Below are 24,380 nucleotides of genomic sequence, written 5' to 3'. Positions count from 1 at the left end.
GTCAGTCACATCCAAGTACCTCCTCCTCATTGTAAACGCTCCCTCCACTCACGTGTTTCAGTGACGCATGGAAAGTGCATGGAAAGTTCCAGTAAATTCCCCTTGGTTTCGTCTTTAGTTCAGTTTAAAATAAACGTATGACGTCACAATAACACAAATAGAAGTTCCCACTACATGTCCATATTATGCCGACATGTAATTAATTGAAACGGCTACATAAAGACATACAAATTCTTCTCAAAAATGTCCTCATTAAATAAATACAAGACAAATAAATATTTGAATCCCAATTATTTATTTATCCAAAGCGTGATGATGATTATGCCACCAAAGCAGAAGCTGTCGAGGACTCGCTGTAGAAGAAACATAAAGGAAATGATTAGAGACAGGAAAACGCAATAATACTCTCACAAACCAAAAGTGAACCACCAAACCAAGCATGAAGAGAATACAAATAACTGCTTTGCATTTCAATTTACAACACAAATCAGGGCACCTCACTTCAACATTTTATTTATTTAAATAATGACTCACATTCTAATTGGTTATATTTGACCCAAGATCAGACAACCCGGAAATAAACCATGGTTAGAGTGTATAATACAGTGCTATATGAAGGGGACTGGCAGAGTTGGCAGTGCAGCCACTCTGATAATTGACCTCCAGCATTCCTCTGGCACAACAGAAATATCTCAGCTCTTACAGGACAAAGAGCAGGACATAGAATTGTGCAGGAGTCATAGCGACCAAATTAAATGGCATAGACAGAGGTCTGGTACAGTAATATAATGGACATGTTATGAAGCAATTTGAGCTTAATTAAGTATGGCAGACTATGTTTGCCATACAAAAGAGCAGTAATTGTGTTTACTGGTACATACTACTTCCAGTTGGGAGCAAGTACTCTCTTGGTCTTGTAGTAACGGGCCAGTCTGTGGATCCTGCTCTCGGTGAGAATCAGGCGGAACTTGGCATCTTTGTCCTGCAAAAAAACAGGGGTACAGACATTAGCATCTCTAGAAACAAAGTATCTTAACAAGCTATTCTTAAAGAGTGCACACATGACTCATCCCCACATGCAGTACAAAAACACCAGACCCAAACAGGAGAGGGCTGTCCCTGATATGGCTCAAAGCTTAACACATCTTGTGAGAGACAAAAACGTGTTTACATCGGTCGGCCTACTTTTGACGATTGTGCGATGGGGGTCACTTCGGCCATCAGATGTAAATATACTGAACACAAATATAAAACGCAACATGCAACAATTTCATTGATTTTATTGAGTTACAGTTCATATGAGGAAATCAGTCAATTGAAATGAATTCATTACGCCCTAATCTATTGATTTCACATGACTGGGAATACAGACATGCATCTGCTGGTCACAGATACCTTAAAAAAGCTAGGGGCGTGGATCAGAAAACCAGTCAGTATCTGGTGTGACCACCAGTTGCCTCATGCAGCGCGACACATCTCCTTTGCATAGAGTTGACCGGGCTGTTGATTGTGGCCTATGGAATGTTGTCCCACTCCTCTTCAATGTCTGTGCCAAGTTCCTGGATATTGGTGGGAACTGGAACACGCTGTCGTACACATTGATCCAGAGCATCCTAAACATGCTCAGTGGGTGACATGTCTGGTGAGTACACAGGCCATGGAAGAACTACGTCATTTTCAGCTTCCTGGAATTGGGAACAGAGACTTGCGACATGGGGCTGTGCATTATCATGCTGAAACATAAGGTGATGGCGGCGGATGAATAGCACGACAATGGGCCTCAGGATCTCATCACGGTATCCGTTTATTCAAATTGCCATCGATAAAATGCAATTTTGTCCGTTGTCCGTAGCTTATGCCTGCCCATACCATAACCCCATCGCCACCATGGGGCACTCTGTTCACAACGTTGACATCAGCAAACCGCTCGCCCACACGATACAGGTGGTCTGTGATTGTGAGGCCGGTAGGTTGTACTGAGGTTGGACGAGGCTTATGGTAGAGAATTAAACATTCAATTCTCTGGCAACAGCTCTGACGGACATTCCTGCAGTCAGCATACCAATTGCACACTCCCTCAAAACTTGAGACATCTGTGGCATTGTGTTGTGTGACAAACTGAACATTTTAGAATAGCCTTTTATTGTCCCCAGCACACGGTGCACCTGTGTAATGTTCATGCTGTTTAATCAGCTTCTTGATATGCCACACCTGTAAGGTGGATGGATTATCTTGGACGGGCGGCAGGTAGCCTAGTGGTTAGAGCGTTGGGCAAGTAACCGAAAGGTTGCTACCTCACTTAAAGGGACAGCGTTCTGAATAAAATACAGCTTATGAAAATACCTTCCTCCCTGCCTTGAAGTAAACACTGAAATGTCACAACTAGATTTCACCCATCAAGCCATATTAGATCAGTCATTAGCCTAACTCAAGGAAGGATGTATTTTCAAAGTGTCCCATCAGGGCCCATGTTATGTGAGCCTGCTCACCTTTCTGTTCCTCTCCAGATGCTTCCTGACAGCCACAGCCTTCTTGATGAGGTGGTACAGGTCCTCGGGAAGATCTGGAGCCAGGCCTTTGGTCTTGAGGATCCTCAGAATCTTGTTGCCGGTGACAAACCGCACCTGGGCCACACCGTGGGAGTCCCTCAGAATGACACCTGGACAGAGAGGGGGAGGAAGGAAGGGACACAGAGTCAACTGGACAGTCAAGAGAAATTACCTTAATCATGGTTGGATACCTGTCTGTTTGGCATGACACCAAAGCAGTTTGCCCATGAGAAAACAGACAGGGACCCCTGTTAGCCTAAATCCAGCTTTATTCAGAACTCACCCAAAGATGACAATTCAACAACAATGAATAGATAAAGCTATCTCATTCATGGACCGTCAGCTGGTATTTGCTATTGTTGCACTTACCAATCTGAGATGGGGTCAATCCCTTCTTGGCCAGCTTGAAGATCTGTTCCTTGACATCATCAGATGTCAGCTTCAGCCACTGGAAGAGAACACCATAAGAGTGTTATGCCATTGAAGGCCGGAGCATGATGAGGAGGGCTGACTTTTCATCCGATGATCACCTCACAGAACCCAGACCGCAAACAGATATGAAAATGTACCTTAATCCAGGCTCGGAAGGATAGCTACTCCCGATTATAAGGAGTACACTGACATCATCCATGCCTGGATTGACAAACCTTTTCATATACACTTGGAGTCTGGGTTCAGCGAGCAGACCAGGAAATGAGCAATCTAAGCTCCAACCATTGTAACACCTAGCCACATTCTGTAACTCGGTGTGTGAAGCTCCCGTACGGAGGTAATTATTGGCTCCATACTCACCAATTACAGAAGAATTTCCACCAAACTAAATTTAGCAGTACTTCCTTAATAATTTCAGAAGGCTCCGGTGGCTTATAAACTCCTGTGGCTAGTTGCCCATGAAACCAGGCAATCAGAAAATGTGGAGTTGTTTAATTTATTCTTTCCAATATGCACAAATCAAATAATATACATGCTGTCATAATTTTTCCCAAAATCATCTCATTGATCAAGACAGGTGGGTGTCATTCTGCCCGGGGAACAGTTGGGGGTTAACTGCCTTGCTCAAGGGCAGAACGGCATATTTTTCCACCTTGCCTCCTCTGGGATTTGAACCAGCAACCTTTAGTATACATTATTTGTCTTCAGGAAGGCCAGCTTTTTTTTTTTTTTTTTGAGAGGAACGGGAGATTCCATATAGGCTGATAGTAAAAAAAAAATCCATGTCAAGGTTTGGCATTTCGAGGAGAGGCTTTATTACTGCCACTTTTTGTGAGTTTGGTATACATCCGGAGGAAAGGGATGTTGTTTATAAACATGTTTATTATGTTCAACATAGGAGGGCCAAGCACAGGAAGTAGCTCTTTCAGTAGTTTATTTGAAATAGGGTCCAGTATGCAGCTGGAAGGTTTAGAGGCCATGACTATGTTTGTGAATGTATCGAGAGATACGTGATTAAAAAACTTGATTGTCTCCATTGATCTTAGGTCCTGGCAGTTCTTGGCAGACTCGGGCAATTGAGTTTTGGAGAAATACACAGATTCAAAGAGGAGTCCATAATTTGCTTTCTAATTATCTTTTCGTCTAAGAAGTTCATGAATTCAACACTGCTGAAGTGAAGGCCATCCTCTCTTGGGGAATACTGCTTTTTAGTTAGCTTTGTGATCATATCAAAAATACATTTTTGATTGTTTTTATTCTACTCAATTAGGTTGGAAAAGTAGGCTGATTAAGCAGCAGTGAGAGCTCTTTGAAATTGCACGGCACTGTCTTTCCAAGATAGTCAGAAGACTTCCAGTTTGGTGGAGCGCCTCTTCCGTTCCAATTTTCTGGAAGCTTGCTTCAGGGCTCGGGTATTTTCTGTATAGCAGGGAGCTAATTTCTTGTGACAAATTATTTTTGTTTTTAGAGGTGCGACTGCATCTAGGGTATTTCTTAAGTGATAATGCCCGTAAAGCCGGTGTTTGGAGGATATATTGGCACAGGTGTTGTTAGTCGAGGGCTGGCAAACCGTGCCAATATATCCTCCTAACACCGGCTTCGTTCGTTCTATCGGTTCAGTCATTTTGTTCTGTATCTATGGGCGCGACCCAGCCGTTTGTTCTAAATGTTCCATTGCCATACTGGCTGGCAACGTTCTTATCCCTTGCTTGCTAGCTAGCCAACTATGGCTAACTTAGTCACATTCTGCAGCCAGAATAACAGCAAAGTAGCCGCATTTGCATTTGTTTACTCTGTTCTCTAGTGACATTTATTTGGATACATCCATAACAATGAGCTAATGAGGCACGATTTACTCGGTGCGCAGTCAGATGGAACAGAGTAAATAGGCATTTTAATGTCAGATATTTAGCCGGTGCTAACTTGTGGAATGCGGTTTTAATCAATCAGCATTAAGGATTAGACCCACCCGTTGTATTAGGAAGGTTAAATTTAGATCCTCGGTTCGGTGGTTAACTGATTTTTTTACTCTGACATCCTTGGGTAGGTGGAGGGAGTCTGGAAGGGAATCTAGGAATCTTTGGGTTGTCCGAGAATTTATATAATGGCGTTTGATAATCCTTGGTTGGGGTCTGAGCAGATTATTTGTTGCGATTACAAAAACATTTAGATCCCCAATATTTATTCCACAGGACAAAACTAGATCCAGGGATTGACTGTGGCAATGCGTAGGTCCGGAGACATGTTGGACAAAACCCAGAGTCGATGATGGCTCCGAAAGCCTTTTGGAGTGGGTCTGTGGTCTCTTCTAGGCAAATACTGAAGTCACCAAAAATGTGAATATTATCTGGGCGGTCTCTCTATAAAAGTCGCTGACCGTGCCTCCCGGGTGGCGCAGTGGTCTAGGGCACTGCATCGCAGCGCTAACTGCGCCACCAGAGTCTCTGGGTTCGCGCCCAGGCTCTGTCGCAGCCGGCCGCGACCGGGAGGTCCGTGGGGCGACGCACAATTGGCCTAGCGTCGTCCGGGTTAGGGAGGGTTTGGCCGGTAGGGATATCCTTGTCTCATCGCGCTCCAGCGACTCCTGTGGCGGGCCGGGCGCAGTGCGCGCTAACCAAGAGGGCCAGGTGCACGGTGTTTCCTCCGACACATTGGTGCGGCTGGCTTCCGGGTTGGAGGCGCGCTGTGTTAAGAAGCAGTGCGGCTTGGTTGGGTTGTGCTTCGGAGGACGCATGGCTTTCGACCTTCGTCTCTCCCGAGCCCGTACGGGAGTTGTAGCGATGAGACAAGATAGTAATTACTAGCGATTGGATACCACGAAAATTGGGGAGAAAAGGGGGTAAAATGTATTTAAATAAATAAATAAATAAAGTCGCTGACCGCACACCAATACACAAACTATCACAAAAGTAACAGCTAACCCCTTTATTGTAAATAAGAATATAATATGTTTCTAAACATTTCTACATTAATGTTGTGCGTCTGTAAAAAGCTACAGACGCACAAATATCACAACTCCCAAGACATGCTAACATCTCACCATTACAATAACAAGGAAGGTTATCATTTTTGGGGGAGTATGATATTTGTGAGTCTAACTTTCTCACTCATTATTCACGATTCATTCAGGACTATCCACAATCATGGTGGCATCCACATGAATGTAGAAGTGTTTAAAAACATTATATTCTTATTTACAATAAAAAGGGTCAGCTGTTTGAGTGATAGTTTGTGTATTGGTGTGCGGTCAGCGACTTTTACAGAGACCGCCCAGAATTCTCTGTGCCATTTGAGACACAAAAGGATAGCTGCGTTCTAAGACCTGCTATCTCCAGCGCATATGACAAAATTATGAAAGATATGAATTATGCAATTGATCTTGTGTCGTGTTGACTACAACCTTTTACTAACATCACCAATCTGAAGTAAAAAGGATGTGCAATTCTCCCCAATTCAATGTGGTCAAAACGTCAGCTTGCAGTAACACATACTGTCCACATGCTGGAAACTAGCGTAATAATTCAATATCTTAATTTAGGATGATAGTAAATGAAGCAAGATTTTTTCAATAATCACACATTTCTCACTAGTGGAACCATTTTGAGATTACAAAAATGCTCTTATGCACAATTTAACCGGGCGCACTAGAAAGAACACCCATATCTACAGCAGCCCATTCATTTGACTTCCCTACCATCAGGTAGGTGTCCACTCACCTTCTTACTGAAGGCTTACTTACCAGTCTTATGTAGACACTAGCTGCCTACATCCACTCGTATAGTATACAGCAGACCAATATTGACCCAACAATACTGATGAACCGTTGTACTTACAGTGGGGACACTTCGCCTGTAAGGCAGCGCCGACTGGGACAAGCCCTTTCTGCAACAGAAATGGCATTCACATTAGTTGGGCAATTTTTAAGTAGCTAAACTGGCAGCAAACATGTTGAAATTTTTGTGTGTGTGGTGCAATTCATTGTTGGCTACAAATTCAATGAACCGACTGAGATGGTGATAAGACTCAAATACTAACGTTAGTAGGGTGTTAGTTCACGTAACAAAATCTGGACGCTGAGCGGGAATACGGTTTGATTCTGGTGCTCACTTTATTAATCATGATATTGTGGTGGAAATTCAACACCAGGGACACCTGAAGTCAATATTCAATGACTCACTATTTATTATCAGTTAATTGTAGAGGTTGCAACAAACACATGTACAAGTCTGTCACAAGCTCCGCCAGGGCGGTCCCTTCAGTCCTCTTATATACTGCTATATAAAAAAGCTAAATAGGCATTGCTCATAGGGTTGGTTCCTGCAGGTGACTGGTTAACCAAGAAACTGAGCAATGTCTCCCATCTTAACTTCCAGAACATATTCTAGCAGTTCTGCCAATTGGTCTGACTGAGGTCACAGTCACCTGCACGAACCAAGATACAGTTAGAGAATATGCATACTGTATATAATTCTAGGCTATCTTCAGACAATACCATTTTATTAACTGAATGAAATGTAAATATTTTTTCACTAAAATCTTCCTTAATATGTTGTGAATAACAAAATAGTGTAAATGTCAGTGTTGTCTGATAAACCATTTGTGAGCATCTCTGATTCGGGGGAGCTACCTCAATCAGAGGGGTCAGAGCGGTTTGACGCTTCTGACAACCACTTTTCGGGCTCTCCTGAAAATACTGCTTTCACATTCGTCAATTTCTGTAGGTGTTATCTTGTTCAATCAAACTATTAGAGTATCAACTCGAAGAAGACGTTGACTGACTTCTGGAAGGAGTTTTATGGAGCAAGCGCAAAAATCGGCTGAGTGAGAATGTAAGCAACAAACAAGCATTCACCTACACTGTGACCATATACAAAAACGTATTATCACTACAAAGCTCAGGTTCTTGGTAGCATTTTAATATGCTGCTATAAAGATTTCATGCTGAATTGTTGAAACGATCATAGGTTTACCGCGAGTAGGTGGCTAACAAGCCGTTTAGCTAGCTAGCTAACATTAGCTGAGGGAGAGTGGGCCGTTTTCTCAAGACTCCCTCTCTCGCACGATTTGGTGAAACAAAAATTCACTTTAATCAATTTAAATCTCAGGAATAATTTGATATGAAGCAATTGAAACTATGAATCGAGAAACCATGCAGTTTATTAGGCTATAGATGAAATAAATTAGGATGAACGTCACAGGGTGGTGAAAGGGCATGGTGATCTTGATGCTCCTTTCCAATAAATAGGGGGGTCTTATTCTGGTGACATGATGATCGATGCTTGACTGCCATTTGACAAATAAAGATATTCTTGCTCCTATCCATAATATTCTCATCATGTAGACGTTCTGCGAGCTGTTGGATAGAGAACATGTGCCAAGACCAGAGTAGGCACATTTGCTATTTAATGCAACAGTTTTGTGACAAAACTATCAGAGGAGTTGAAAATGCAATGAAATGAAAATTTGAGTGAAAAATTACATTTTGTCCATTTGGTGGAAACACTGGTGGGGAAATGCGTATATTTTCATTATGCAGGTTTTACAATATTCGTATGAAAATCTGTCACCAATTAGATGGAAACCTAGCAATTGTCAATGATTTTATTGCATACAAACATTAAATATGTGCATAAATTAACATCAAATTTGCATATGTGTATTTCATTATATTCCATTTTAACATGCTCATATTATTGTATAACCCCTGAAACTGTCATGTTGATAGGACATTCCTTTCTTGAGATATGAGTTTCATAAGGGATGCGTTCCATGGAAAATAATGAACAACGTTGGAGGTGTGTTCCACAACGCGCTAGCGGAATGTATTATTGTACAGTTGTATTATTTTCCAGAAAACGCATAGAGCCCCGAGTTGATTATCCCTTTTATACCATGGCTGTAATTTAACACATTTGCCACTAGAAATTTACTCACTTGCTTGAAGAAATAGGTTCAACATCCACTGAAGTAGCTAGCAAGTTTAGATAGCTATAGTAGTTGCCATGGTAACCAAACAAACYCACTAGTTTAGCTAACCAAAGCTAGTTAAAAATATATATATATTTTTACTATAGCCATTGAATTCTACCGTGCAAATATACCAAGCGTTATATGGAAATAATGCACGCTTTAGAACACTCTTAAAGCCAATCAGAGAGCATTGGCTAACAACTCCATGGTATAATTAAGTGATAATGTCCGAGAAGCCGGTGTTTGGAAGAAAAACGGGTGTTGTTCGTGGAGGGCCGGCAAACAATGCCAATATATCCTCCAAACACCGGCTTGTTGGAGACCAAATTTGAATATGGAAACAATGTTGGAGACAGACAGTTTATACAAATTTCCGCTGTCAAAAACTAAATATTAAGTCTAAAATTTATGTGAGAATGTCTACATGCTTTTTATAATAGTGGAGATCAACTTCCCTGCCTGGGCTGATGAGACAGTGGATTGCGCAGTCAGATGGAACAGAGTAAATAGGCATTTTAACGTCATAGATTTAGCCGGTGTTAACTTGTGGTAAAGACACTGTCTGAAATGCACTTTTAACCTATCAGCATTCAGGATTAGACCCACCCATTATAATTAAGCTATAAGGCCGAAGGAGGTGTGGTTTATGGCCAATATGCCACGGCTAAAGTCTGTTCTTTCAGCCAATCAGCATTCAGCTAGGGCTCGAAACACCCAGTTTATGTTTGTTAGTCAGTCAGGTCTGTCATTTTGGTGCTATTTTTGGAAAAGGCTTTGCCATTGACCTATGCCTCCAACACTACTCAGCAAATTGGACGTAGTCTAACACAGTGCCATCCGTTTTGTCACTCTAAAGCCCCATATACTACCCACCACTGCGACCTGTATGCTCTCATTGGCTGGCATATCAGTCGCCAAACCACTGGCTCCAGGTCATCTAGAAGTCTTTGCTAGGTAAAGCCCCGCCTTCTCAGTTTACTGGTCACCATAGCAACAACCACCCGTAGCACACGCTCCAGCAGGTATATTTCACTGGTCATCCCCAAAGCCAACTCCTCCTTTGGCCGCCTTTCCTTCCAGTTCTCTGCTGCCAACGACTGGAACGAACTGCAAAAGTCACTGTAGCTGGAGACTTATATCTCCCTCACTAACTATAAGCATCAGCTGTCAAAGCAGCTTACCGATCACTGCACATAGCCCATCTGTAAATAGTCCACCCAACTACCTAGTCCCTATATTTTTTTGGTTGCTCTTTTGCAACACAGTATCTCTGCTTGCACATCTATCACTCTAGTCAGTGTTAATACTAAATTGTTATTATTTCGCCACTATGGCTTATTTATTGCCTTACCTCGCTAATCTTATATTTGCACACACTGTATTTACATTTTTCTATTGTGTTATTGACTGTACTTTTGTCTATCCCATGTGTAACTCTGTGTAACTGTTGTGTTTGTCGCACTGCTTTGCTTTATCTTGGCCAGGTCGCAGTTGTAAATGAGAACTTGTTTTCAACTAGCCTACCTGGTTAAATGTAAAAAATCTGACCACACTGTGCTTCTGAGTGTCTGTTGTGTCATTTGGTATGCTCCGTTCAGCCCTAAAAGCAATGTTTATTTTACCACTATAACACCCTAACGTTAGCTAAAATGGCACCATTGAGACAAGACTAAATTGAAAAAACGGAGTTAGATAGCTCATAACGTTATAAGCTAGTGACAAAGTGTTTGTGTGGTGGATACTTRAGCTTTCTGACTTTACATCATCCCACAGAAATGCAGGGAAGTGTGTTGTCTAATTTACGTTAGCTAGCAGTAACCAGAGTTATACGACTGGCTGTAACTAGCTTGTTGCCGGCTAAGTTAGCTTGCTAAATGGGGCAATGTTCAAACTCTTAATTTATTGGGACTGGGGCAATTTAGACGGTTCAATTTGGATGTCATGTGTACACAATATATTCTCATTGCATAAATTGTAAATATATTTCATAACTGATGTTTAAAAAGCTGTTTTGTACGGTGAAAATAAAGCTTACCCGGGAGCGTGCATGCGACCCATAATAGCAGTAGAGAAAGAGAGAGCCTTGGATGGCGGGTCGTTCGTGAACGAACAGCTCTTTTGGTGAACATTGGGAACCGAGGGAGCCATTCATTTGGCTCACTGATTTGCATACTGTTAATCAAAGATTTTTATAACAAAACCTCATTGTTCACTCTGTGCTGTTAATATTGATTTTTGAGCTCCAGATATCTATTATCTGGATATAAATTATAAAAACATTGTCTGAAGATGGTAATTCCTCAGTGCAGCAACAATATGGTGAAGGTGGTTTTTCTTTTCTTTTTTACAGGCAATCTATTAATTTGATCAGGTAAACATTTATTTTAACTCACGTTTCACGATCTGATATAACGGTAAGCAACGTTTTAGGCTTTAAATTACAGATTTAGAATTTGTTCATGGTTTTAGGGCAATTTCTAAGCATTACTGAACGAAGAGCCGTTTGGGAGCCAAATGAACGACTCTTAGGTGAACGGAGCAAAATAATCCGGCTCTTTGAAAATATTCGTAATGAACATGAATGCCTCCACGCGATTGAAAGAACAACTTTGCGCCTGCGTGGGAAATTACGTCAGATACGCTTGAGTAGAAGAAAGCCACAATCCCGCACTGTTTTCAGACAACTGAATTGCAGCCCCGCCACTAGATTGGCTGTAAAGGTGAGCGATGGCGCTAGAGAAACAACCACTCTCAAACACCCTTATATTTTCGGTCAAATGTGTGGTACTGTTTTTGGGGGGCTATGTCATAAGAATGCTTTTCACTGACTTTTCCAGCTAAATAAAACTCCTGAACATCTAATCAAATGGCTACCGGGACTATTTGCATCGTTCTCCCCCCCGTTTTTACGCTGCTTATCTGTTTATTAGCCATGAATAGTCACTTTACCTCGACTAACCTGTACCCCCGCACATTGACTCTGTACCGGTACCCCCTGTAATATAGCCTCGCTACTGTTATTTTATTGTTGCTCCTTAATTCTTATTTTTTTTTCCCTCTTTATTTTTTACTGAAGATTTATTTTAGTAAATACTTTAACACGTATTTTTCTTAACTGCATTGCTGGTTAGTGTAAGAAATTGTATTAGATATTGGTAACTTGTTTTAACAACTTCTCAACATTAGCTATAGTTGACACAACACACACAACTCCCCTCCCCCATGACAACCACCGACACACACAACTCCCCTCCCCCATGACAACCACCGACACACACAACTCCCCTCCCCCATGACAATCACAGACACACACAACTCAAGGTTGGAGCACAAGACAAAGGACTGTGGGAAGAGCCAATGGAATGTCGACATCAGGCCTGATCAGGACTACCCAAGACCCAGATCGACAAATCGGAAGGCCAGACTACCAGATCAACCTACTTTGCTTGTTGCCTAAATAAAACTGTACAACTGTTTAAACTGCCTCTTTTTCCTGACGATTCCATACGAATCAGACAGAAGGAGCCGTGCTGCACGCTTTGCCTAATATTTTTACACTTGAATAAACCTGCCTTATTATACAATTATCCACCTCGTCCTATGTCTCCACTTGTTCTCCTGTCTCCAGTAAACGTTTTATCAACATTAGTAAGCATTTCACTTTTAGGTCTAAACCGGTTGTATTCAGCGCCGGTTTAGTGACAAATGACATTTGATTTGAAAAAGAGACCATCAGGTGCATAGAAATACAATGATCAATGACAATCAATATCACTGATTCGATTGGCCCTTTGCCAACATAAACAAAAAAACAATGAACGTCAGTCTTTGTTCAAAAAACATTTAATTTGCTTTAGGAAAGAAGGGATTACAGTACACACCGATTCATTCGGGTTAAGGTAACCAATTAAGAATAAATAACTGGCCATGTTAATAATACAAACTCAGCATGTTTTTATTTTATTTTTACAGTCATTAAAATAGTGGATCAAGTCACTATTTGTCTTTGTTGATATTCTCTTTAAAACCCCTCCAGGATAAATTCATTATTTCATCTTTAGTTTTGTAGTTGGCTCAGAGGAAGCAGCGTATCTCTTGCCCTGGATGTCTTTCCCTTTTTTTTGTCCATATGGCTCCAGGTCAAGTTACCCCTACAGCACAGATCTAGGATCAGCTTACCCCACCCCAAATTCTACCCTTAAACAAATAGGTGGCAATATAACATCTGACCTTAGATCAGTGTTTAGAGGCAACCTTATCCTACACCATCAAATGCACGACAAGAGTGTTCGTGATACAAATCCCGAAAAGGAGTCAAGTAATTACCATTAAAAAGACATGGTGGTGTGCAGACAAGTTGGAGCTGATCGTTCCAACACTGATGCTAGTCCTGATGCTCGTCCTGAACCCTGCTCACAGTGGAAGAACTGTTGACATTATTTGACAGAATAGATTTCTTTTTCAATTGGGGTATCACAATTTGTATCAAATATACTGTGATAAGGTTAAAGTGGAGCGTAGTAGAGATTGTGAACACAAACAAGGCACCCTGTTCGGTTCCCCTTTGGAAGAGTGGTTTGCCATCATCATCAGTTCTTTTGGCACGTGATTGGGAAACACAAGATCACTCTCTTTCCTGGAGTCTGGTTTGAGACGGACACATCCCCAGACATTCTCAGCTAGCTTAGCAGGAAACCAGACGCTTCCTATTTGTCTACGTAGAAAAAAGTTAAATGTAAAAATGAGCCCCTTTTTAAAAAATAAATGTGTCAATCTATATATACTCTTCTGAAAGTAAGCCATTTTGGTCCTCTAATGTCAAAATGTACAAAACATTACAGCTCTCGTGTTATAGTTTAGGAACAAACAAAATAAGTGGAGATTGTTTGCTACGATGAGAAAACAACCATGATTAGTGAGAGAAAGGCCCCACACCCAGAAACAACCGCTAGCCTCTATCCCTTAGGCACTTGTGTAGATCTGAAAGGTCGGTGCTACAACCATATTGCTTATAATTCTTTAGGATCTACATGAACGGCCTTCGGGGGTAGGAGGGGTTTCTGGACAGGGTCAAAGAGAGGTTGGGAATGAGGTGAGCTTGAGGAGGAAGGGGGTGGAGTTTAGAAGCACCCCCCCTGGGGGTGGCCAGTTCCGTTGCCCTTATATGGGTGTATCTCTGGAGTTTTTGAAGAGGTGAGAAGTGGAGTTGTTCCCAGGTGGAGTCGTCTAGAAGTAGGGCACGGCGGTCAGCTTGTACCAATTGACCGTCTCCTTGCTGAGGTCGAAGTCCTTGAGTTTGAGCGTGACGCCGCCCAGGTAGCAGTTCTCTCTCAGCGACTCGGCACTAAGCACGCTCAGTTGTAGCTCCCGCAGCCCAAGGGTCTCCTTGCTGTAGCCACTGTACACCAGCTAAGGAGGAGGTAGTCAAAGCAGTTAACACGAGTTGGCAGCAATTTGTATTAGTTAGCATTCGTCACAAAGACATATGAGGAGAACAGTTACAAAGTGACAGTCGGGCAGGACACAAAGCCGTTAGCTATGACAATTTTCTATGGTGGCCTAATGAAAATGTGCCACACTGATTTCACTCACCATTTCGTTGAAAGTGGGGTTCCTGGTCTTCCTGGATATCTTTGTTTTGCACTTGGAGGTTTTGTGGGGGTCTGGGAGCAGGTAGGTTTTCACATAAGGGTTAGGGTCTGTCCCCTCCTCAGATACCTATAAGCAGGCAGATGGACATGGGCATGCTTAGTGGAGCATTAACTAAGGCCAAACTGAGGATTCACATATGTAATTCAATCCATACATTTGTATTTATCCCATCAGGGGCAAATAAATGGCCCTTGAGATATGTAGGGCTAAGGATACAGGTATCAATTAATTATACTTCCAAAAATTTGAGTTGTGCGCTAGTTAGGATTGGGCCCTGTGAGCCACCCTACTCACCAGGTCTCGGATGTGCATGACCATGATGAAGAGTGTGCTGTTCCTGTAGGAAACAGACAGCTTCACCTCCCCCTCCACTCTGCCTAAGGTGGGACTCAATGGTGGCGCATCTGCAGGACAATTAACTCTTTCAAAACTGTAGCTGCGACAATGGCTATACATATCAAATGGCTATACATATCAAATCAAATGGCTACCCGGACTATTTTTGTATTTACCCCCTCCCCCCTTTATTTATTTTTACGCTGCTGCAACTCTCTGTTTATTATCTATGTATAGTCACTTTACCTCTACCTACATGTACATATTACCTCAATTACTTTGACTAACCTGTAACCCCGCACGTTTATTTAGTAAATATTTTCTTAACTGCATTGTCGGTTAAGGGCTTGTAAGGAAGAATTTCACAGTAAGGTCTACTACACCTGTTGTATTCGGCGCATTTGACAAATAAAATGTGATTTGACATATACACAATAGGACTCAGATTTACCTGGTGCTTTGGACATCGCCTCGAATCCTTCCGTCTTGTCGTCTCTCGCGATCGGATGGAAGAATGTATAGATAAGATCACACTGATAGAGAGAGAAAATATTGGGAACCCTTTATTTGGATACTCTGTAGAGCATCTACAAATGGACTAATCAGTAACCTTTCTACTAACTCTAACCCACCTTAACCCTTATCCTAACCCTAAACTTAACCCTAACCGTAGGAAGCAATTTCTTATCAAACGGATAGTAGGACCCTCTGTAGAGCACATACAGATGGACTATCCTAAAATGTGACCAAAATAATGAGTGAAAATGGAGTGTGTTGGGCTTTTATAACTGTGTGTGTGTGTGTGTGTGTGTGTGTGTGTGTGTGTGTGTGTGTGTGTGTGTGTGTGTGTGTCAATCACCTGGGTGACCTCTGTGGAGCTCCTCAACAGGTTGTAGACATAGCTGTTGAGCTCAATCTTCCTCTTGGCCGCCACGTCCTTGATGTGTGTACGGCCCAGCACCATCCTATTAGGGAACCTAGGGAGGGGACGGGGAAAGTTTAGTGCACTAACAAGAAGAGGTGCATTTGTAGTAGAAGTGTGGGATACACTTTTGGGGGTGGAAGGGAAGCTTCACCCACATACAATGTAAGGCTCTTCGAGTTAAAGCACCCAAAAAAATGCTAATCGTTCTCAATATTATTACTGTTGTTGTAAAATCTGAGGTTACCTTTGGCTTTCTAAGGTAATATATGGCATACTTTCAAAGTGTTTTTGGGAACAGGGTGCTGCTATGCCACTTCCAAACAGCTTCAGGTACTATGAGCAACACCTACAAAATGTGGGTTCTCCCAAAATGTGCGTGTGCACGTGTGTGCGTACCCTGGCAGCTTCCACAGAGGGAAGAGGATGCACAGTTTGTTGTGGAGCTCCTGGAACTCGTCGAAGGTGCGTAAGAGAAACTGGGCCTCGCTCTGCCCCTCTCGCAGGAGTCTCACCACATACGTCTACAGGAGGAGGAAGACGAGGGGGAGGAAAAAAATAGGGTTTTAGCTTATCTTGTTTAGAATGACATTCATGTTATGACTTCTCGATATGTAGATTTATTCAAACTCTTGATATGCCAGATATGTGTTCTTCTGGTATCCCTATAGGGCAGCTTTGCCCGGTCAGTGCAGCAGTGAGACCAATGAACACATGTACATCTATGGTTGGAGACTCACGTAGTGCTTGTCGGGGTTGTATCTCTTCTGGAAGGAGAAGATGGAGGCGTCGCGGATGCGTCCCTCCTGCTTCAGCGTGTAGGTCTTGGGGGAGAAGGAGAGGATGGGCTCGCCGTTGGACGGCAGGCCTGAGAAGCGCATCTGGGCCAGGTTGTGGATGAAGAAGTTGAACTTGGTGGCCACGCTGCCCAGGCTGGTCTCAATCAACCTGGAGGGAGGGAGGGAGGGCGGGAGAGTGAAGACAAAGGGAGTATGTTTTTTGAATGATACACTATTAGTTGTGTTTCCTGCTTTGCCTCTGTGAAAATGACCGAAAAGAGACTGGAGGTAAATGGAAGAAGAAATTGATAAATAGTAGCATTTCACATGAATGTTTTAGGATTGCAACTGGGAGTTCTATGGCGTTCGTGATGACATTGTTCTGCCACCAGCTGGGCATGGTGGGGCAGTCGTTAGTTGCAAATCAATTATAGCGCTGCATTCATTATCACTGCTGAAACGCAATAATAAAATAAAAGTTATATTTCATTTGTGGCTCCTGGTCGCCTTTTCACATCGGTCGTTCAAGCGTAAGCCATTCAAGCTACTAAACATAGTAAGGCTTGAGGACGTATTCTTGTGCCTTTTGCATTGGGAGGCTGAATAACGACTGTGGCAGGGGCTCAGAGAGGAGCGGTGCACCATGTTCAAAGCTATTCATAAAAGACTTGGTGGAAAAACAACACACTTTTACAGACAGTACCTGGTGAAGAAGATGGTGGCCTCAGCGTCGGTGGTCTGGGGCTGCAGCGCGTCATACACGTACTTAAGGTCCTGAGCTCCAGTAAGCTCTGGTAGGCCTGACAACGTCATCTGTCAAATTGCGCACACATACAAAGACACACACACACAATTACAATCCATTAATGTACAGCGAAAGGATTTACTAACAAAAGACTATTAGAAACCGATGACTTAGAGAAGGTCATACTGTAACAAGGGAGCTTTGATTCACGAGGCTAGAATAGAGCATTTGAATCGCTACGGTACACTCAATAAATTCCTTAGACCAAGAAGAGGGCCATCACCAAGGCCTAACAAAGGGCATTACCCAGGCAACACCAAAGTAACTCATCAAGTTGACGTCACACTTTGAGAAAAAAAAAACGATTTAGAAACACGCTTTGTGCCCCATCTATCTATCTGACAGTGGTCCTGTGCACCTTGGTTTCCATTTTTGTGAATTATTTGTGATGCCAAGCTTAAATGCCAGGTGAATTCCTAGAAAAGGCCAATGCAGTTATTCCACGTCAACTGTTTGTGCCGTCTTGCCCACTCCTATGGTCATGTTTACCATGACAACAACCATAGCGGTAGCACAAACTGATCTGGAACCAGGACTAGGACTTGACTGAAGAGCCTTATCTTACCAGTGAGAGCAGGTTGAGGAAGAGGCCTGAGTGTTTACGGATGAGGTTGTAGGCCTGGGAGCACAGGTCCACAAACAGCTGGAAGCGACTGGTGGGCCTCTCCCCCCCGTTGATCACGTAGGCCATGTCAGAGGTCAGCACGAATGGAGCACGGTCCCTGGGAGAAGGGGCAGGGGAGAGAGAGAAAGAGAAAAGCTTACTAAAACATGGGAGACGGAGAATTTAAAAAAACGCACGTGTCATGTAGCCTGGTTAAAATAGGGAGCGTTCGGTCTGGCGTAACCAGGCTACATGACACGTTGTCTGGCACAGGTCTGAATCAGAACACTGATTTGAAAGACTTGACCAAAACCAGCAGACACTCAGGCACCGTCTGGAGCGCAAGCACAGTGCACAAATGGTATCTTTACATTTTCTCATTACAGGTCAATAAAGCTTTACTCCTAGTACTGAGGAAACATTTGACTTTTACTAAAGAGAGGGAATAGGTTAGCGAGAAACAGTTAAAAGGTAGGGGAGAGAGTGCGCTGGAGGAGCAGTGGGTCAGATTTGAACCCATGCTAGCATTGGAGGCAGATGTTTAGACTGCTAGACCACCCCAGGCAACAGCGCTTACCTTTTGAAGCTGCCGAACATCTGGGCGTGGCCCAGGAACTTGCCGAAGTCGATGTGGAACATGTGACCGGTGGAGCGCAGCATGATGTTGTCGTTGTGGCGGTCGCAGATACCCAGCACGTAGGTGGCCACGCAGCAGCCCGCACACGAGTAGATGAAGTTCTCCGACGCCTCAAGGGGCAGAGAGGAGGAGTGAGACACACATACCATTTTCACACTATCGTGCAGACCCAAACCAGACTGCGCTGGCATAGATATTTTCTTTTAACATTGTACTCTTCAGCAAGATCCCAGCAACTCTGGTGGATGTGTAACCGGGCCGGCTCAGTACAGCTCAGTTTGACTTGGCTCGATTCAGCGCAGTGTAAAAAGTCCTACAGTATTTGGTTCTCCCTCTAATAAGCTGAATCATCACTAGAGATCTGCATACTGAAATTGGGACTTCTCAGCCAATTAGTGCAGTGATAAAGGAAAAACCTGTGTGTAACATGCACATTGCAGGCAGACGAGAAATAAACAGATCATAATATCGCCACTTGTTCATCTTCTCAACCTCATCCTCTGTCGGAGTCTGGGTCCAAAGATTAAAGGGTCAAGCTTAGAGGTCAGACAGTTACCTTCTCGTACTCATCCTCAGCAGGGTTGTACTTGCGGAGCCACTCTGCCAGGGGCTTGTCCTTGAAGGAGCCCGTCACGCCGTACTCCACCTGGATCTTCCTCAGTGTGTCTGAGGACGGCACCAGCTCCACCATACCTGGCAATACACACACACAGCACCACAACACACACACTCCGTCACAACTACAGACACGGCATGAGTACGCATTGAATTACAATTAGTAAACCGGATGTGTATGTTGTGAATTCTAGTGTGTATTAGTGCCTTTGTCTTTGCCAGTGGAGATGCATTTGAAGTTGACTATGCGCAGGTCCAGTCCCTCCTGAAGCCAGATGCGGTCCATAATCCGGATCATCTGCAGAGCCAGCATGTCCTGCCGCAGGTCCTCTCCCACCTAACACACATAGACACGCAGGCAGGTAGGCAGGCAGAAACGCAGGCAGGTAGGCAGACACGCACGCATGCAGGCAGACACGCACGCACACAGGCAGACACGCACGCACAGGCAGGCAGACACACACACAGGCAGGCAGACACACGCAGGCAGGCAGACACACAACACCGCAGGCAAGACACACACACGCAGGCAGACACACACACACACGCAGGCAGACACACACGCAAGGCAGACACACCACACACGCAGGCGGAACACACACAACACCACGCAGGCAGACACACACACGCACGCAGGCAGGACACACACACGCACGCAGGCAGACGCACGCAGGCAGACACACACACACACGCACGCAGGCACACACACACGACGCACGCACGCAGGCAGACACACACAACCACGCACGCACGCAGGCAGACACACACACACGCACGCACGCACAGCACGACAACACCACGCACGCAGACACACCACGCAGGCAGACACACAGCACGCACGCAGACAGCACGAGGCAGACACACACACACGCAGGCAGACACACACACACGCAGGCAGACACACACACACGCAGCAGACACACACACAGGCACACACACACCACACAGGCAGACACACACACACACGCAGGCAGACACACACACACACGCAGGCAGACACACACACACACACACAGCACACGCAGGCAGAACACACAGCAGCAGACACACACACACCGCAGCAGACACAACACACACGCAGGCAGACACACCGACACACGCAGCAGCGACACACACACCACCAGGCAGACACACACACACACACACGCAGGCAGGACACCACACACACACCGCAGGCAGACACACACACACAACGCAGGCAGACACACACAACACGCAGGCAGACACCACACACCAGCCACGACACACACACGCAGGCAGACACACACACACGCAGGCAGGCGACACACACACACACGCAGCAGACAGCACGCCAGCAGACACACACACACACGCAGGCAGACACACACACACGCAGGCAGACACACACAGACCAAGACTCACGTTAGTTAGAATATTTATAATTAGGTGGGTGCTTATATTTGTCCTATTTCCCAGATGTACAAGCGTGTATTCATGCGTATTAATATGTATGTGTGACATGGAAATGTGTTTGTTGCAGCCAGGGTCTGCCATTATCAACGCGACCCTGGAACAATTAGGGTTAAGTGACTTGCTCATGGGCACATCAACAGATTTTAACCTTGTCAGCTCTGAGATTTTTCGGTTAACGCTCTAACCGTTAGGCTACCTGCCACCCCTAAGTTATCATCCACAGAGACATATTATTTTATTCTCATTCAGAGTTTCTTTCCATCTATGTGTCAATGTCTGGTCAAGTAAAGGCTTCCCTACACATTCTATTGACAGAGCCCTATGTTGTGTTATTGTCATGCCACCAGGTGGTGCTGTTTTAAGTACGAAACCAAAGACAAGATGCAAACGAGTGTAGTAACTGATCTCTTTTCTATGTTGGAAAAAATGACACCTAAAGCAGCAAATCAAAACCAAGGGAACTCTTTAGAATGTATTCCTGCATTCCTCCATGCTTCAAACACTCCCAAAGCAATGACTAACTGTCCATTAATTCATGAAGAGAACGGCTCGAAAATGTGTCGAGGTATTTCCAGTGACATGTCAAGGACTACTAAGTATTACACCTCTGATAAATTGCTTGTTCATGGAACTTGGAAGTGCATATTTCATTGAGTCTGGCGTCACAGAAAAATAATCTAGTAGTCTAATCTGTCTAGGAGTGCTGATCTAGGATCAGGTCCCCCCCTCTTATTTATTATGATTTAAAAGGCCAAACTGCACTCCCAGCCCAGCCTCCCACCTTGAACATGACATTGATCTCCTCTCCCAGAGGGTCAGCGTTCACCAGGGCCAGCTTCAGGGGCACCGCATTGGAGTTGAAGAAGGAGCACGACTGTACACAGAGAGAGGGATCGAGAGAGGGGAGAAAGAGTAGAGAGAGGGGGGAGAAAGAAAGTAGGGAGAGAGGGAGAGAGAGAAAAAGAAAGAGAAAAGAGAGAGAGAAAAAGAAAGAGAGAGAGGATAGAAAGGGGAGAGAGAAGAGAGAGTGCCTGTGGTTAGTTATACAAGCCTGCCTTGGCCATGGGAGCACTGGCCTGCTTTTGGGAGACAAAGGGGGGGAGGATTTTATTCAGTGAGGGGGCATCGCCTTGGATTGTCTGGTACGAGATTGGGGTCAGATACACCGGTGAGCACAACACACACTAACAACACATACAGATCATCTCATATACAAAACGCACACACGCATCCACACACCCACACACACTTGCCCAGCTGTGAGAAACATGGCGGGGGTGTGCGGACGTAGCACAACGCTCAGTCAGAAAGGAAAAGGGGAGCCGTCGAGGACAGGGAAGAGCATGCCTGCATTCTTACACACTTACAGTAGATGTACAGGCCTAGATAGTGTATTCTAGTCAATGGCCTCTTACAAGAGGTGGTGGGGGGGGTAACTAGGAAGTAATTGAAGTGACCTGTAGGTTAAGTGCCAGTTAGCATTTGGATGGTGGAGGTTATGACAGCTTGATCAGCCACTTGGACAACTACAGTATGGGTCATAGTGAAATGGCCATTTGTTGTTGAAATGGAGGAAATGATGCTGATCAGTTGATATGTCAGCCTCCAGTAAGTGACGGACCAAACAAGTAAACCCATGGTCAAATGGGCATTTGTTGAGTGTATGGTCAAACTTTAAGCTGGTAACAGATCCGTTTGTGCCGTCTTGTATGACAATGACCATAGGAAACAGACCTGGGACCAGGCTGGTCGTGCTTTGGGTCACTGTCTCCATTGTTGGACAATGGACGTACCTTGATGTTGAGTTGTTTGGCCTCCAGGCTGGGGCTGAGGGGCAGTCTGCAGCTGTTCCTCTGGAAGAATGACTGCACCCTCTCCAGACCTTCCTGGAGCACCACCTACACACACACACAAATAGTTTAATTAATGTCAAGCCTTCACGGTTGAAATTATGACGTAAAAAATGGGCACTTAAACATAACTGGTAAATAACTGGTACCAAAATTAACATAAGTAGTTAAACAAGACGTCCGGACCATAACTAAAAACAAGATTTTATTTGTATTTTACCTTCATTTAACTAGGCACGTCAGTTAAGAACACATTCTTATTTTCGATGACGGCCTAGGAACAGTGGGTTAACTGCCTTGTTCAGGGGCAGAATGACTGATTTTGACCTTGTCAGCTTGGGGGATGCGATCTCGCAACCTTTCAGTTTCTAGTCTAACGCTCTAACCACTAGGCTACCTGCCGCCCCAACAGCAGACCGTAAAATAAAGTGTTATCAAGCCCTTTTAGAGGCTCGTGAGATATAGTAGATAGTATTCTAGTAGTGTGTGTGTGTGTGTGTGTGTGTGTGTGTGTGTGTGTGTGTGTGTGTGTGTGTGTGTGTGTGTGTGTGTGTATCTGTTGGCGTGTGTCTGTCGGTGTGTGCTCGAATGCCTCCTGGCCCTCTCACCTGTCGTGCGTAGCCCCCGGCCTGCCGGACCTTCTCGGCCAGCGCCCCCAGCAGAGTGACCAAGCGGGTCTGTTTGTCCAGCTCGGCCCGGAGGCCGGCCCCACACAGACAAAGCAGTGCCCCCAGCACCTGGTCGTACCTCCGGCCAAACGCTGGGTCCTGCACCGCATCCCTCAGTAGCCTGGTGGGGAGAGTGAGGGGAGGATAATGGTATCGGACAAACCAGGGTCGTGTTCATTACGCACAAAACGGAAGAAAATTGACTTAAACCAGGAGGGACTACCCGGACTTGTAAGAAAGAACACAACCCTTTTTCAAAATGCTTTCAAATGTTTTCCATTCCGTGCCCTAATGAACAAGTCTCAGTTCATATTTCTGACTACCTATTGCAGCATTTGAGGGAACCAGCGACCTTGCGTTTATGGAGTACAAGGATGAAGTTTCCCAGCCTAGACACCCATTTAAAAATCAGTTTCGGGTACCTCCTGTTCCATAAAAGTCTACATTATACCACTTAGCAGAGGCTGTAGTATATCTATGCACAAACTATGCTATTCTATATACTATGCTTTATAAACACACACACACACACACACACACACACACACACACACACACACACACACACACACTACTAGAACACTACTTTCACAGTCCCCAGGTCCAGAAGAAATTCAAGGAAACGTACAGTATTATACAGAGCCATGAGTGCATGGAACTCCCTTCCCTCTTATAAAACGCAAGTGAACAGCAAATGTGGTTTAAAAAAAAACATAAAGCAACACCTCACGGCACAACGACACTCCCCCATGTGACCTACTTGTCGTGTGTATGTACTGACATCAGGTTTTATTTTATTTAACTAGGCAAGTCAGTTAAGAACAAATTCTTATTTACAATGGCCTACCCCGGCCAAACCCTAACCCGGATGACGCTGGACCAATTGTGCGCCGCCCTACGGGACTCCCCATCACGGCCAGTTGTGATACAGCCTGGAATCGAACCAGGGTCTGTAGTGACGCCTCTAGCACTGAGATGCAGTGCCTTAGACCACTGCGCCACTCGAAAGCCCATACATGGGAGTTTATGGGTTGGGGAGTAACGTATTACATGTAAGTGATTACAACAACAAAAAACATTAACTGTAATCCATTACATTACCAGCAGAAATATTGTAATCAGATTAC

General features: G+C 44.3%; 2 protein-coding genes and 1 non-coding gene across 3 annotated transcripts in view; all 3 read right to left on the bottom strand.

Moving 5' to 3' along the window:
* Nucleotides 1–276: 276 nt before the first annotated feature.
* On the bottom strand, nucleotides 277–11,046 carry LOC111962120 (small ribosomal subunit protein uS15). The gene is made up of 6 exons (XM_023984954.2): nucleotides 10,987–11,046; nucleotides 6,815–6,863; nucleotides 2,919–2,997; nucleotides 2,490–2,659; nucleotides 882–982; nucleotides 277–353 (listed from the first exon to the last, which is right to left on the bottom strand). Exons 1-6 carry the CDS (start codon nucleotides 11,007–11,009, stop codon nucleotides 320–322), a joined length of 456 nt encoding a protein of 151 aa, XP_023840722.1. The 5' UTR covers nucleotides 11,010–11,046; the 3' UTR covers nucleotides 277–319.
* On the bottom strand, nucleotides 607–734 carry LOC111962855 (small nucleolar RNA SNORA19). The gene has a single exon (XR_002877148.1). It is a non-coding gene; the product is annotated as a small nucleolar RNA SNORA19 (small nucleolar RNA).
* Nucleotides 11,047–12,776: 1,730 nt separating the features above from the next.
* Nucleotides 12,777–24,380, bottom strand: part of LOC111962118 (phosphatidylinositol 4-phosphate 3-kinase C2 domain-containing subunit alpha) — a 57,170-nt gene continuing 45,566 nt past the window's right edge. The window contains exons 19-33 of the mRNA XM_023984952.1: nucleotides 23,194–23,374; nucleotides 22,529–22,633; nucleotides 21,517–21,609; nucleotides 19,509–19,638; nucleotides 19,243–19,379; nucleotides 18,627–18,796; nucleotides 18,011–18,167; nucleotides 17,344–17,453; nucleotides 16,602–16,809; nucleotides 16,261–16,385; nucleotides 15,799–15,916; nucleotides 15,391–15,472; nucleotides 14,898–15,007; nucleotides 14,544–14,669; nucleotides 12,777–14,360 (exon numbers count right to left, since the gene is read on the bottom strand). Of these exons, the coding sequence (XP_023840720.1) occupies nucleotides 14,178–14,360; nucleotides 14,544–14,669; nucleotides 14,898–15,007; nucleotides 15,391–15,472; nucleotides 15,799–15,916; nucleotides 16,261–16,385; nucleotides 16,602–16,809; nucleotides 17,344–17,453; nucleotides 18,011–18,167; nucleotides 18,627–18,796; nucleotides 19,243–19,379; nucleotides 19,509–19,638; nucleotides 21,517–21,609; nucleotides 22,529–22,633; nucleotides 23,194–23,374 (2,035 nt within the window). The 3' untranslated portion in view covers nucleotides 12,777–14,177. The remainder of the gene's footprint in view (nucleotides 14,361–14,543; nucleotides 14,670–14,897; nucleotides 15,008–15,390; nucleotides 15,473–15,798; nucleotides 15,917–16,260; nucleotides 16,386–16,601; nucleotides 16,810–17,343; nucleotides 17,454–18,010; nucleotides 18,168–18,626; nucleotides 18,797–19,242; nucleotides 19,380–19,508; nucleotides 19,639–21,516; nucleotides 21,610–22,528; nucleotides 22,634–23,193; nucleotides 23,375–24,380) is intronic.

The sequence above is a fragment of the Salvelinus sp. IW2-2015 genome, linkage group LG4q.1:29 (assembly GCF_002910315.2).
Source record: "Salvelinus sp. IW2-2015 linkage group LG4q.1:29, ASM291031v2, whole genome shotgun sequence".
Taxonomy (NCBI): domain Eukaryota; kingdom Metazoa; phylum Chordata; class Actinopteri; order Salmoniformes; family Salmonidae; genus Salvelinus; species Salvelinus sp. IW2-2015.
The sequence above is the reverse complement of the archived record's forward strand: the minus strand, read 5'-3'. Positions and strand labels throughout refer to the sequence as shown.

Bases quoted from the DNA above. Each gene is read 5' to 3' on its own strand.
- LOC111962120 (XM_023984954.2), bottom strand. From the start codon at position 11,009: ATGGGTCGCATGCACGCTCCCGG. The intron at 6,864-10,986 runs GTAAGCTTTATT...TTTCTGTTGCAG, and splicing joins GGTCGCATGCACGCTCCCGG to AAAGGGCTTGTCCCAGTCGG. The intron at 983-2,489 runs GTGAGCAGGCTC...GTTTTTTTGCAG, and splicing joins ATCTGGAGAGGAACAGAAAG to GACAAAGATGCCAAGTTCCG.